The 13,533-nt window shown below is 36.7% G+C and overlaps 3 protein-coding genes across 3 annotated transcripts in view; 1 reads left to right on the top strand and 2 right to left on the bottom strand.

The window, feature by feature from the left end:
• LOC18596192 (PHD finger protein ALFIN-LIKE 4) lies at positions 40-5,238 on the top strand. The gene is made up of 5 exons (XM_018123930.1): positions 40-434; positions 1,440-1,472; positions 3,016-3,244; positions 4,187-4,322; positions 4,712-5,238. The coding sequence occupies exons 1-5, from the start codon at positions 335-337 to the stop codon at positions 4,970-4,972; spliced, it is 759 nt and encodes a 252-aa protein (XP_017979419.1). The 5' UTR covers positions 40-334; the 3' UTR covers positions 4,973-5,238.
• On the bottom strand, positions 6,151-8,047 carry LOC18596190 (solute carrier family 25 member 44). The gene has a single exon (XM_018123940.1). It carries the CDS (start codon positions 7,425-7,427, stop codon positions 6,387-6,389), a length of 1,041 nt encoding a protein of 346 aa, XP_017979429.1. The 5' UTR covers positions 7,428-8,047; the 3' UTR covers positions 6,151-6,386.
• Positions 8,979-13,533, bottom strand: part of LOC18596189 (midasin) — a 34,433-nt gene continuing 29,878 nt past the window's right edge. The window contains exons 70-77 of the mRNA XM_018123059.1: positions 13,303-13,449; positions 12,703-12,909; positions 10,866-12,614; positions 10,478-10,759; positions 10,110-10,289; positions 9,892-9,990; positions 9,665-9,805; positions 8,979-9,550 (exon numbers count right to left, since the gene is read on the bottom strand). Coding sequence (XP_017978548.1) covers positions 9,518-9,550; positions 9,665-9,805; positions 9,892-9,990; positions 10,110-10,289; positions 10,478-10,759; positions 10,866-12,614; positions 12,703-12,909; positions 13,303-13,449 — 2,838 coding nt within the window. The 3' untranslated portion in view covers positions 8,979-9,517. The remainder of the gene's footprint in view (positions 9,551-9,664; positions 9,806-9,891; positions 9,991-10,109; positions 10,290-10,477; positions 10,760-10,865; positions 12,615-12,702; positions 12,910-13,302; positions 13,450-13,533) is intronic.

Genomic DNA, 13,533 nt, shown 5'->3' with positions numbered 1-13,533 from the left:
TCCTTTTCGGCGTTTTCGTTTTTCCTATCTTTCGAGACGAATTTTGGATAATCGGACACAAGGCCCTTCTCTCAAATATAGTTAACCCGACCAACAAACCCAGATTCAAATCCGCTCCAACTTGAACCAACCTACCTATTAAGTCCATCAACAAATCCAAATATCCCCACTCTATCCTCTTCCTCTCGGCAGCCCCAAAGACAATTATAATATAGTCCTTCATATATATATTAGTAGTAAAACAAATGGTGTCTCATTTGGACAAATAACAGAAGGAAGAGTGAATTTTTTTTCTTTTTTTTTTTCGGTTTGAGAACAGAAGAGAAAGAGAGAAATGGAAGGAGAAGGAGCTCAGTATAATCCTCGCACAGTGGAAGAGGTTTTTAGGGATTTCAAAGGCCGAAGAGCTGGCATGATCAAAGCACTCACCACAGGTTTCTGTTTGTTTCCCTAGAGAACTCAAAATAGGAACTCAAAGCTGCTGTTGTGTTTTGAAAGCTCAGTTTGAATTTTGAACTTTTAAGCAGATAGGAAAATAATAACTTAATGTTGTTTTGAGTTTCACTCTTTTTTGTGTTTCCGTTTCCTTAAAAATGCGCTTTTGTTGGTTTCTCTTTATTCGTTTATAATTTTTCCTTTTTTTTTTTTAATTTCGTTTTGCTTTATGTTTGGTTGGCCAGGTATTTTCGTTTGCTTTTTTTTTCTCTCTCTTTATTTGTTTTAAGATTTTTTCCCTATGATTGCCTGACTTGTTTTTTGATATTCGATAGTTTTTTTTAGGAATGCAAATAGATAGGAAAAGTAAGCTTAGAGTTGTATATCTTTCTGTTTTTGTTTTGAGAGTTTTTCATCAAATTTATTACCTTTTTTTTTTTTTTTGTAAATTAGAGTTTTTACTATGCTTTACACTTTTAGTTTAGTGAACCTTAATGTGGTTACTGAGAAACTATGGAATAAAAATAAATTATTTATGCAAATGTAACTCAAATTTACTGAATTTTTATCTTAATTTATTATGCATTTCCTTGGGTTTTTAATTTTAGGTTTTGCTCTTGTATTTTGCTCCAATTAACTTAATGATTACTGAGAAAATGTAGAAGGGGAAGTAATGTAAAATGCAATGTCAGTTTAAATTTAAAATTTAGTATGGGTTCCTTATGAAAATAAAAGAAAAATATGCATTTGATTGTATTTTGGTATTGGTATTTTATTAGGTGCATTTGTCAATGTGGTTACTGAAAAGAATTTAGCAGAAAAGAATGAAAATTTAAGTATGAATTTAGTGTTTCTTGTAATTTTCTTTTTTGGGTAATTAAACTGATGGATTTGTCTACTATAGCTAATAGAAGAGAAAAGTACTTGAAGTCTTGTTATTTAACGTAATGGTTTTTGAGACTTATTTGGTGTCTTAAATGGGATTTGCTTATGTTGTGTTGTAGATGTGGAAGAATTTTATCAGCAGTGTGATCCTGGTAAGCCTTCATTCTTTCGATCCCTTTCATTGTCTTATATACAAATGCTTTTACAATAATTTATTAGGCACTTGTAAATTATTTTGTTTTACTTTCTGGCTGTAATGTGTGTAGACTTGGCTTCACTTTTTTTGTAATGGCTAATTTTGTATGCTGTTATGAGTGTTGAATGGTCTGTAATTCCCTTTTAAAGGTAAAGCGAAGGAAATTTGGTGTGTCTCCCAATAGATGCTTTTTGTCGTTTTTGATGGTTGTCTCAATGTGGGTCTAGGATTAATAGGACCTGCAGATAACAGTATCTAAAGCTTTTGCTGTTATTACCTTTGGTTTAAAATACGTGGAGTGCATAGCCTGGTGCTGATATACGCGCTGTGAGCACCAGATTCTTGTATTTTTTACCACAATGTTTATAACTGCTGCTATTGAATTCATTGCGAGTCTCCTCCCTGCATTTCCTGTTTGGTCACGTTGTTCACTTTAGATATCAAAATATTAAATATAAGCAATTCAGGTGAGTATATGTTATGTTGGTCTTATCAATCATCATGATTGATACACAAAGATGCATAAAATTTGAAGGCATGATTGGTGATTGTTTATTTTTGCTTGGTACATATGCATTTTTGACCTTTTGTGACTGTGTTATTGCAATAAAATCTGATTACTGAGTAATGGAATTTTCTCAATTAATGTACTTTAGCTGCCTTTCCCTTTTTATGTAGTTTGTATTTATGATTGCTGCTTTTCTCCTACTCTCACTCTCTACTCTCTTTCTCTCTCCCTTTTCCTCCATTTTTTTAAGAATATCTCTCCTCATGGGAAGAGGGGTGGGTTGAAAGTTTAGTCTCGACTGGTTTCTGGAGGAAAGCATAGTTCAACCAATAGAACATCTAGGTGCATGGTTTAAATGTTTTTTCCTCTTCCTCACCACCAAAAGGAAAAAATAAAAAAAGGAAAAAGGTGTCTTCCTGGTACATTGTTGTTTGCTTTAGTTTGTTCTGAACTGTGTATGTGGCTGCTCCTTAATATTCAAGGCAGACATGTGGAGAGCCATCTTAGGTGTTTTGTGTGTTGGAAACAATCTTTCCTTATGTTCTCCAAGTTTTTCACTTCACTCTGCCTTTGCTGCAATGTTTGTGTCCATATTTGCGTGTAGTTTTTATTATTTATTATTGTATTATGACTTTTGGCCTTTTTTTTTTTTGTTTTATTTCCCTGTGTTTTTATGGAAAGGGTTATTATTATTGTTTTAAGAGGGGGTGGGAAAGTTAGTTGTGCTTGAGTATGCAGTCAGTTGTAGATTGTACTGAACATTCTAGTAGGTTTTTAGTCAATCAAAAGGTATTTTATTTTTGGGGTGACTGCTTTGCTACAGATCAACCTTTTAGTTTAGAGGCCTTTGCTGACTTGGTATCGTTTCATATTATTGTTTTATTGATTGATAACTAGGTTTGTAATCCTCTTTACTATCTAGTTGCTAGTGTTTCAAGTTTGTTGATTCTCATCCACCTAGCCTTTATGAGCTATGTTCTTTTATTTGCAGAGAAGGAGAATCTGTGCTTGTATGGCTTCCCAGGTGAACAATGGGAAGTCAATTTACCTGCGGAAGAGGTCCCTCCAGAACTACCAGAGCCTGCCTTGGGTATTAACTTTGCAAGGGATGGTATGCAAGAAAAGGACTGGTTATCTTTAGTTGCTGTCCATAGTGATGCATGGCTTCTTTCAGTTGCCTTCTATTTTGGTGCGAGATTTGGATTTGATAAAGCTGACAGGTATGTCAAGTGATGCAAAATTTTACTCTTCAATATGTTGTTAGTTGAACCAAAAGCAAGTTACGGATGGCCTTAGTTTGTTAGTTAGTTATTTAGTTTTTTTTTTTAATTTTTTTTAATTTTTTTTTTAATATTTTAGTTTCAGTAAAAAATTGAGGATATTTTCTTCTTGTTTGTGAAGGAATACTTTTCTTATTTTTGGTCTTTAGAACTAGATGATTGGCCAATAGCTATGTCTGTCCTCCGTTTTTGGTTTTCCCTTTTAATTTTCCCTCCTCATCTCTCTCTGACTACAGAATTGAGTTCTTCTGATTAAGTGGAATGATCTGCTGTGATGTAGTGGTTATTAATTTGATCTATTCAATGAGATAATTGTGTACAAACTTGCATGCATGATCATGTGTGCCCGACTTGCAATGTTTCACTCATAAGGTGCAAGCCTTTAGTGCTGAAAGATAGAAAAATTAATAATAATTTGTTTGAATTTATGCTTTTTGGTTTGCTTCATTATGTAATATTTGTGCATCACATGCATGCTTATGGCTTATTAGGCTATTAAGCTTGCTTGCAGAGTTCATGCCGATGGCCTTGTGGTCTAATTGGCACATCCCTCCATTGTAAAGTAACTTGGTTCTGGCAGGCCTGGTTCTGGCCTGCCCAGTAGGGTTAGGACAGGGTTGCGTCCTATTGAGTAGCCCTGCCTTTGGACCTAAAAGGGTTAGACGAAAAGGGTTTAGGTGGATTTGATTGAATCATGTCAGTCAACCGAAGGCATGTCTGGGTGTAGTTTCTTAAAGGATTAGAGTAACTGCAGGATGAAAATTAAATGAAGTTTGATACACTCAACTAGGAAATTGATTGTTTCCTTGATATTTGTAGTATTCTGTATATGCATTGGATTATTAAATGTGAGGCTGGTATAATGTGTTTCCTTTGATACAGAAAACGGCTTTTCAACATGATTAATGATCTTCCAACTATATTTGAAGTTGTAACTGGTGCTGCCAAGAAACAAACAAAGGAGAAGTCATCGGTATCAAATCATAGTAGCAACAAATCAAAATCCAACTCCAAAGCGGTAAAAAAGGACTTTCTGTGCATAAATCTTGTTGTTTGGCATAGATATTTTAACTAATATATATGTGACAACTATCCATGCTTTTGTTTTACAACAAGTCACTGTATTATTATTTCTTATATTGTAATCAAAATTGTATTACATTGGAGAACTTCCTTCTTTTACTTACCTTGTGAACAAGAGCTTTCAGGTAGAATATATAAACAGCAAGTTCAGTTGTGTGGCTGTGAATGTCCAAGTAGTTGTTATCCTTTTTCCTGCTGTATTGTTGTTCAAGATTAGGCGACTAATTTTTTTTTGGTCAAAGATCGGGCAACTGATTGAAGTTTACTTTTATGGCTAAATCTTTATTATTCATTTGTTTCTGGTGTTGATTTTGTTATGATCAGAGGGAATCTCAGGCAAAGTTTTCAAAAGCATCTCAGCCGAAGGATGAAGATGAAGGCTTGGATGAGGAAGATGAGGAGGAGCATGGAGAGACCTTGTGTGGGGCGTGTGGCGAGAACTATGCATCAGATGAGTTCTGGATATGTTGTGATGTCTGCGAGAAGTGGTTCCATGGAAAGTGTGTGAAGATCACTCCAGCTAGAGCCGAGCACATTAAGCAGTACAAGTGTCCATCATGCAGCAACAAGAGAGCTCGCCCTTGATATCATGAAAATATGCTGTGTGTGTGTGTGTCTCTCTCTCTCTCCCCATTTGTACTTTTTCTCTTGGTGTACTCTGCTAACTGTCCTGTTAATCAGTCTCTGTGTCTGTGATGTAGACTAGTGCAGCATGTGAATGGTCACTTTGGGTCTAGAAAATCTCAATTTTCAATACTATTTATTTGTAGTTTAGTTTTATGATTATTCCCTTGTGGAACATTTGGAAATCTTTTGATTTGATAGGGAATTCTGTAATGTGTAAAAAGGTTCGATCCTTCCCAGCTGATTGAATTCAGTGAGTTGAGTGAGACCTGAGAAATTTAAGTACTTGGTCCAACCCGACCTACTGCTTCCGTATGAGCTGAGATTTGGATTCATTACCTAATCTTATCCAATTCCAGCTAAATAGCAAAGGGCTCCCACTCTTAACGATATTTAATCAAAGTGTAATACGTAAGCAGCACCCAGTGACTGTTGCGAGACTTAAATTATTCTCTTTTCCAAAAACTAGCTTATTTGAAAATGCGAAAAATGAATCATTTCAATGCCTTTAATGATGGCTTATTTTTTAAAAGCAATGGTAGCAAATAAGACAAATGTGAACTAAAATAGGAGTTTGGAGTGTTTAAAGAAGATAATAGTAGGCCAATGACTAACTAGTTAATTATTTTAAATACTACTCCCAAATTCCCAATTTTCCATATCCATCCAAATCTTCTGAGGTGGGTTCCGGTAGGCCCACCACAACAAAATTACTATCCATTATCCACCACAACACAACACACCACACCAAACCAAAGAAAAAACACACAAACACAGGATTATCCCAACTTCCTTTTCCCCACCCACTAGCATCTGCCGGTTACTCATGAACCAGCAATATAAAAACCAACGGCAATGCTTGCTGCAAGATCTCAACAACGGTTCAGATTTAATCAACTGAAATACATAAAATCATGCTTTTCCAAGATTTCAATCGAAACCATAAAAAAAAAAAAAAAAAACCCTAGATTCCTCGAGGTCATGTGCAACAAGATGCCACTCCCACTTTCTATCAAAGGAATCTTGAGAAATATGATAAGTTGATGACAAATGGAGCAAAGCCAAGCACAAGCAGGGGAAGATGAACCCACAAATTTTAAATGTCCTTTTTAAATTTGATGTTAATCCAAGATTAAGTATAGTGGGAAGAAAGAAAGAGATTTATATTTCATATTGAGATAAACCTGCAGCCAAATTACATTCACCAACCTTCTTAGACAGGCTAACTTGAAAGAAAGCAAAGAAAGAGATTTCCACAGAGACAAGAAAAGAAACATTAAAAGGATGACTTAGACATAGATCAGGAAAAAAAAACATCTGTTTTTCCTTTGTTTTTTTTTTTTTTTTAGTTAACCCCTATTCTTCTTCTTCTTCACTACATCAAGCTCCCCTGATTCTTGGCCGAGAGCCGTTTCAGGAACTCGTAAGTAGTGATCATTGTTGTTGCAGACATTGACATGGACGCCCACCGTGGCCCCAACCCTCTATAACAAGCAAACCACCCACCTTCTTTAACCAAATTCCTAACAGTTTGCGCAATTGTTGGTCCACGCCTTCCATTCTCTTCCCCATCCAAAACCTGCAGTCTAGTCTTGATTGTATCAAGTGGCATTGTAATCAAGGCTGATACCCCCCCAGCCAAAGCTGCGCTGACTCCCTGAACTGCCATAACCGTCTTCGAATCAGGCCTAATTGTATTATTATTACTACTCCCGTTCTCATTACTCTCATCATCTTTTTTCCAAAAGTAACATCCAATGCCTCCCCAGACAAACCTTTGAGCGACCGAATAAGATGCCCACCAAACTGCATTAGATGGAGCATACGTTATAATCGATATCCCAAAACCTCTATACAATCCCTTTGGACCATCAGTGTTAATTATTTTCCTAAACGCGTCGATCCCATTTACATATCTACAAGGTGAACTACAGCTTGGGTGGCTTCCTTGAACCATTAATCTCTGGCTAACAACGTCAATGGGGGTCCAAACAAGCTGTGCAGCCATTGCAGCACTTAATCCAGCAACAGCATTAGCAATGGCTGCAGCCGATGGTTCAGGAACACCGAGCTTAACCGTGGCACTCCCTACATTGCTTTTGGTAACCTCAAGAGCTGCCATGTAAAGAGCTCGAGCCGGAATTGTTCCCGTCAAAGAAGTACCGAATCCGCGGTATAAGGCCCTGAAACCTTCGTGTTTAACTATGGACAAGGCCGTTCGGATACCGGAGAGTTGAGTTTGAGCAACTTGTTGCCTTGTTTTAACCAAAACTACAGGGTAAAGAGTAGCTGAAACGCCTGAGAACAGAGCCGCGCCTAACAAGAAAAACTTGGATTTGTCAAGCATTTCCCAATCTATATCGGCCGGGATATGAATCTCTTGCGCCGATTCTTCCTCGGCCGCGCTTAAATTCATCTTTGCCACTTTCAAATACCGAACCCAAAACTTCACACCCCCCCCCCCCACCCCAAAAAAAAAAAAGCTAATATCTAACTTTTTATATCACAAAAAAAACTGTACAAAAATCAACAATATAACATCCAAACTGTACAAATTAACCTAAAACCCAACACATCCTTAACCGTCAACAGTCACCGTCTGGGTGAGATTAAAAGCAAAGTAAAAGCAATGATGAAGGGATTTTTTTCCTCTTGCGAAACCAGGTTTTGGATCGAACTTGAATCACCGCAAATGGATCTATCATTTCTTTGGGTACACACAAAAGAAATCTAAAGGACCGACCGATCAATTAGAGCACCACAATTTTTAGCTTACCGGAGACACAACCATCGTCGTCCCCGGCGACGGAACTTTCACCGGTAAGTTCGGATCTCGCAAGAGAAAAAAAAAGAAAAACAAAATACTACCAAATGAAAAAGCAGGAAAAGGAAATATTGGAGTTCTAGAAAGACATTCTGGAAACTGCGAGAGAGAAGGAGATAAGAGAGAGAGAGAGAGAAAGAAGTGGGTCACCGGAGATTAGAGGGATAAAACATGGGGAGGAAAGAGAATGAGACGTACTGTGAAGAGGGGGGAAACAGACAAGTGTCGGTTATGAATTAGGTACTTGTATTGTTTATCCCAAGGTTTTGATTCTCCGCGGTTGTTTCAATAGGATGGCTAAAATTCTGGGCATTTGGATGCGTGGGATTTGGTAGGGTCGATTAAAAGAGGGGTTTGGATATTTGTACAGTATGGGCCTTAAATGTACAGGATTTCCGCCGGTTGTCAGTAAGATGACGTGTAATCCATATCCATTGGAGCTGAGGTGGCGTTGGATGTGCGCAGGAACATACTCACGAAAACTTGTTGCTAATAAGATTTTTATCCGTCTTAATTCTTTGGGTAAAATAACTCCACCTTCTAAGTTTTAGTTAAAATTTTAAACAGATTTATTAATTTTTAAAATATATACTTTATTTCAAAAATATAAACACTAGTAACAAAAAAACTAAAATATTTTTATTTATTAATTTTAAAAATTATTATTATATTTTTTATAAAATTAAAAAATAAAATGCACCCATATGCTACTAACTCCTCATATGGAGAGTTTTTTTAATTAATAAAAAAATTATATAATAATAATTATTATAAAAATTAAATAAGTGTAAAATTATTATTTTACCCTTATCATATCCGTAAGTTGATGAAAGCTCAACAAAACGTGTCATGATACAAGCATATTTATCATAATTTTCACGTGAATGCGAATATCAAATCGTTTGTAAAGCTACAATCTCACGTTGAAAAGAAACTGGAGAATAAGAAAGAATATAATAATCTAAAGAGTCATAAATTCTACATCAATTATGTACTAAAATAATAATACTGAACATATAAAAATTTATACTTGTGAAATACTTTTTATAAGATAAAATTGTAAAATCCACTAACCAAAACAAACAATACCTCGTAAAAATTGATGTAAATCATGACAATGCGCATCATTACTAACTATATTCATAATCCGACCAATTGTTCTTAATTTACTTGATTATGGTTATTAAGATCCAAGTCTTTGAGCTAGGTACTAGACTCAAAAAACACAAGAATATATTTGGCTTAAAGCAATATCTGTTTCATCCTTTATGAATCCCTTAATCTCAACCCATGACTAATCTAACTCTTTAACCCTTTGATGGATTTCAATCCCAATCTTCAGATTGGCCTTATGTTTCTACGAGTTTGGGCAGTGGACACATTCATGTCATCCAAACCATTCATCTTCGCTACCTTCATTTATGCGTAATAGGAATTTTGTTTGTCATATTTTTCACCCTTAAAATGGATAAAATTCAAAAGGTGAAGCCCCTGTGATTAATTAAATTAAATTACATCTATTGACATTTGGGCCTTGTAATGGTAGATTGGTGTTGGGCTGAGGAGATGTTACATTATGGGCTGGAACAAGTCCCACCTTACCATGTCACCATCTTCTCTACAACGAGCAATTTACAGAAGGAAAAGTTCAGTGTAAGTTGAGCGACTGCTACAAAACACTGCTAGTCTCTCGAATTCTGCATGAGCTCAAACCACTGCAAACACGAGAAAAAAAACCAAAAATTATAAATAAAATTCAACAGACATGCAAATAATTTCCCAAGAGTCTAATTCCCTACATACAAGTAATTGCCCAAGAGTCTAATTACCTGTCTCAATAGATCTGCTAAGGTCTTTGGAAGTGCTTCAATATTTCTCAACACAACATAGTATGGGAAGGGAAAGGAATCTAGATACTTGGAAACCAAGATTTTAAATTGATTATTCTTATCCTGAGTGGTAATTACCTCCTGGACCACACAAGAATGTTATGAGAATCAAAATAATGGTAATAGAGGAAATTTTTATCTTCTCAGACAAACATCACAAGCCTTACCTGAAGATCCATGATTGATTCCTGCAAGCTATCAAGAATTAGAAAAGCAACCATTCGCTTACTACTTAAGACATCCCTAACACACCGCTTCAACTTTTCCTGCATTCATAATAAATAATCACACAAGTAAATAAACAAGCCTTTTAATCAGCATTGATTGGTCCAAAAAACTATAAGCATCCCCTTTTGTTTTTCCTCTCAGCAAACTAAAAAGATACCTTCTCATATAACCGACCGTCCCCAATAATTAAAACAAGTTGCTGTAGTGGATTTTGTCCAGAAGGAAGTCGGGCATTTGCAACTGCAGCATCCAGCTTCTTATTTAAAAACATCAACAGATCAACAACTGGTTCGTCTCTGATAGTATTATCTTGTTTGAATGTCAAACTAGAAATCATCTGTCGCAGAAAAAAATTTACAAAGAAAATTTGTGATATGATAGATGAATATAACTTCACAACCGCCAAAATGGAAATAACATATATTATAGAAAAGCACATTCTCAGATGCTTCAGAGAGAACTTAGACACACAAATAGCCTAAATGGAAGACACAGACCTGCAAGGAGGATATTTGGATCACTAACCTTAACCCCTGCTTCACCAGTGAAGGGCTGATCAAAGTCATGCAACAACCTTATGTTTCCTTTCTTCCCAAAGCTGGCAACAGCCAAGTTTCCAACTTCCAATTGAGACATGGCACGACACACAGTCACCAAAGCTTTAATTGCAACCTCACCACAACCACTTTCTGACATACTATACGAGTCATCAACAGCAATAATTACTTGGTAATCTCGCTTGTTTGGTCGGGTACGCCTTAGCCAGATTTTATCTTTTCGGTAATGACTTGCTATGTAAGGAATGACCTGTAATTTCCAAGCACATAAATGAGTTAGAGAAAAAGAAAGACTTCGCAAAAACAAAAAATAAATGTATAGTAGGTTTACACTTCAAGTAATATATACTCTTTACCTTCTTCATGTTTAGCCTTTTGCCAGTCTTATAATCCCCTTGGAGTTTGCTAGCAAGAGTGGGTTCCATGACGAGACGTAATTGTTCAGCCAACTCCTGGGACAATCTAGTTGTGAGCAGCTCATATTTTCTCCAAAGAGCAGTGGCATTATTTTTGACATCACCTGAAACTTCCTCGGGGTCAAGGGCTTTTCCCATTTCCTCTTCACTTATAGAAAGCTTGTTGATTTGATATACGTCATCACTCAAGTAAGACTTCTTTACAGAGACCAAGAACTCAGAAAAATTTCCTGGATCACCATCACTAGGACCATGGACTCTGGGGGATCGATGATTTGCTGACTCATCAAACTTTGAAACCTGAATCTGCTCCTCCATCTTATTTTTAATGATTGAGGAACAATGCTTAATGGGATCATCTTCAGAAATTTGCTCATCTATTTCCATATTGGTGACATCATCTCCACTTTCTACAAGGGGATTTTTGTCAGGCTTATTGACATTGACATCAGCATCAATCTGCTCGGCCGTTGCAGGTCCCAAAGCCTGAGCTGTTCCCTTTTCAAACTCAGAGACATAACCATACTCATTAGCATTCTCATCCTCCATTTCACCCTGTGACTTTTTATCATCCTGAAGATCAACAGAGATGCTGACTCTTTCTTTCCACTCCTGAAGTGCATCCCCAACATTTCTGTAAGGGTTTGATTGTTTTTTCTGAAATGGATCAGCATCTTGGCTAGGAAACTCTGTTTTTGGATGATCATCAGTAAACTTCCCACTAGTTGATGAGTCAGCAACCATGATATTTAAGTCAGAATTATTACCGGAAGGAAAATTTCTCTGAGCAAGATCATTGTAATTGTCACTGCTATTAGCCCAGTTTGCTTCGGGTGCAACATTTCTCAGCTCCAATGCCTCACTGTTTGGCTGTGTTGCAGCTCCCTCACTAGGAACATGATCACCACTGATGTTGGAAATTTCTGATTCAGGAACATTTTTCCTCCCTGCCATTTGGTTTATCTTCGGATCCTCCTCGTCTCTACCAAGATCATCCTTCTCAAATGTTGCATCCACTCTTTCATCCTTTTCAGAAGTTCCATTATTTCTTTCACTCTCTATCTCTTCCATAGTTTCATCAGCAGGATTTAAGTTACCTTCAGTATTCCCATCGTTAGCAGATTCTTCTTCCTCATCTTCACCATCTTCTTCCTTGATATCAACTTCCTCTTTTTCATCCATGTTGATATCTTCACTATATCTTTCATTTAACTCATCAAGCTTCAATCCAGTTGGATCAGCAAATTCCTCTTCTTTGTTAAAGTTCAGGTCTTCAATGTTCTCATGCTCATCAAGATCAGCCTGGTTTTCAATCTCACCAGTTTCCTTGTCAAGTTCATCCATTTTATTTTCTTCAGGTTCCTCAGCAGTACCAGCAGAATCTTCCTTGGCTCTAAACTCCCTACTGTTTTTGTCACTGTCCCTAACTGAAGGCCCAGATTCATACTTTTCATTGTTATTTGGATCGTCATCATCATCCTTGTCCCAAAGCTTCTCATCAATCACTTCACTGTTTCCTCCAGTTTCCCCCATAGCAGATTCCAGTTGCTGATCCTCAGTATCTTCATCATTATCCTCTCCAGAGTCCTCACTGACACTGAATGTATCAGCAGCAAAATCCTGCTCCATCTCAATTCCTTTTTCATTCTTACTTGGGACATCATTTGGGGCAGCTTGTTCTTCACTTGGCTGTGGTAGCATTGAGTAAACATTAAATAAGATGTCTTGATAGGAGTAGATGAATACATCAGCAATCCAATTTAGTGCACTACCATACCTTTTCAGATGCCCCTAACAGTTGATCTGCATCATTTATCTGGTCACTGACATCATTTACTCCTGCACCTTCTCCCATACCAGTTCCACTGGCATCTTGAGTCATATCATGACTAGTGTCATCTTCCTGGTCTTTGGGTGAATCACCAAACCCTTTGGCAAACAATGCAGCTAAGATGTTTGCAAGCCCATGAGTAACTATAGACACCTGCACACAAGTACAAAGATAAGAGTCTTAGAAATGCCAAAGAATACAACAAATTTGATAAATAAAGATATATCAAGCCTTCTTGTAGAACAAAACGCACAACCACATTTTGCCACCTTGTACGATAAGGCCAATTACCTATCCCTCCTTGAAACTCCCCCCGAAGAGAATAGTTGATTTCAGTAAGCCCAAACATTCTACAATATGTTTATTAGGTTGCAAATTCAGAAACAGAATGCATAAGAAACTTTTGATGGGGTGACAAGATACTGATCATGATTGCTCTGTCACTTAAGCTTAACTCATGGCTTTCAACTTACAAGTTATGCATCATTTCAATATGGAGAAAGCAAGAAAAAATAAATTAAAAGTACTCATAATGAACCAACTTACTGTTTTGTGCATAACTAAGAAGTCTTCAAGGAAACTATCACTAAAGCTCAATATTAGGTCCACTGAGGCATGTATGTGCTTCAAGAGTGCTCCAATATGGAAAGATTGACCAGAAACCTTCATGCTAGAATGATTAAACAGATTCTCCTGCCACCCATAGAACTAAATCAGAAGGCAAACTAAAATAAAATAATACTATCCGTAAGGAAACCTTCAAAAAAACAGAAATAT

This window comes from Theobroma cacao, chromosome 6, assembly GCF_000208745.1.
Source record: "Theobroma cacao cultivar B97-61/B2 chromosome 6, Criollo_cocoa_genome_V2, whole genome shotgun sequence".
Taxonomy (NCBI): domain Eukaryota; kingdom Viridiplantae; phylum Streptophyta; class Magnoliopsida; order Malvales; family Malvaceae; genus Theobroma; species Theobroma cacao.
Note: the sequence above shows the minus strand (reverse complement) of the source record. Positions and strands in the feature narration are given on the sequence as shown.

Excerpts from the sequence above, each read along its gene's own strand:
- LOC18596190 (XM_018123940.1), bottom strand. The coding sequence starts at position 7,427 with ATGAATTTAAGCGCGGCCGAGGAAGAATCGGCGCAAGAGATTCATATC.
- LOC18596192 (XM_018123930.1), top strand. The coding sequence starts at position 335 with ATGGAAGGAGAAGGAGCTCAGTATAATCCTCGCACAGTGGAAGAGGTT. Across the intron at positions 435-1,439 it reads GATCAAAGCACTCACCACAG|ATGTGGAAGAATTTTATCAG; the intron begins GTTTCTGTTTGT and ends GTTGTGTTGTAG. Across the intron at positions 3,245-4,186 it reads GGATTTGATAAAGCTGACAG|AAAACGGCTTTTCAACATGA; the intron begins GTATGTCAAGTG and ends CCTTTGATACAG.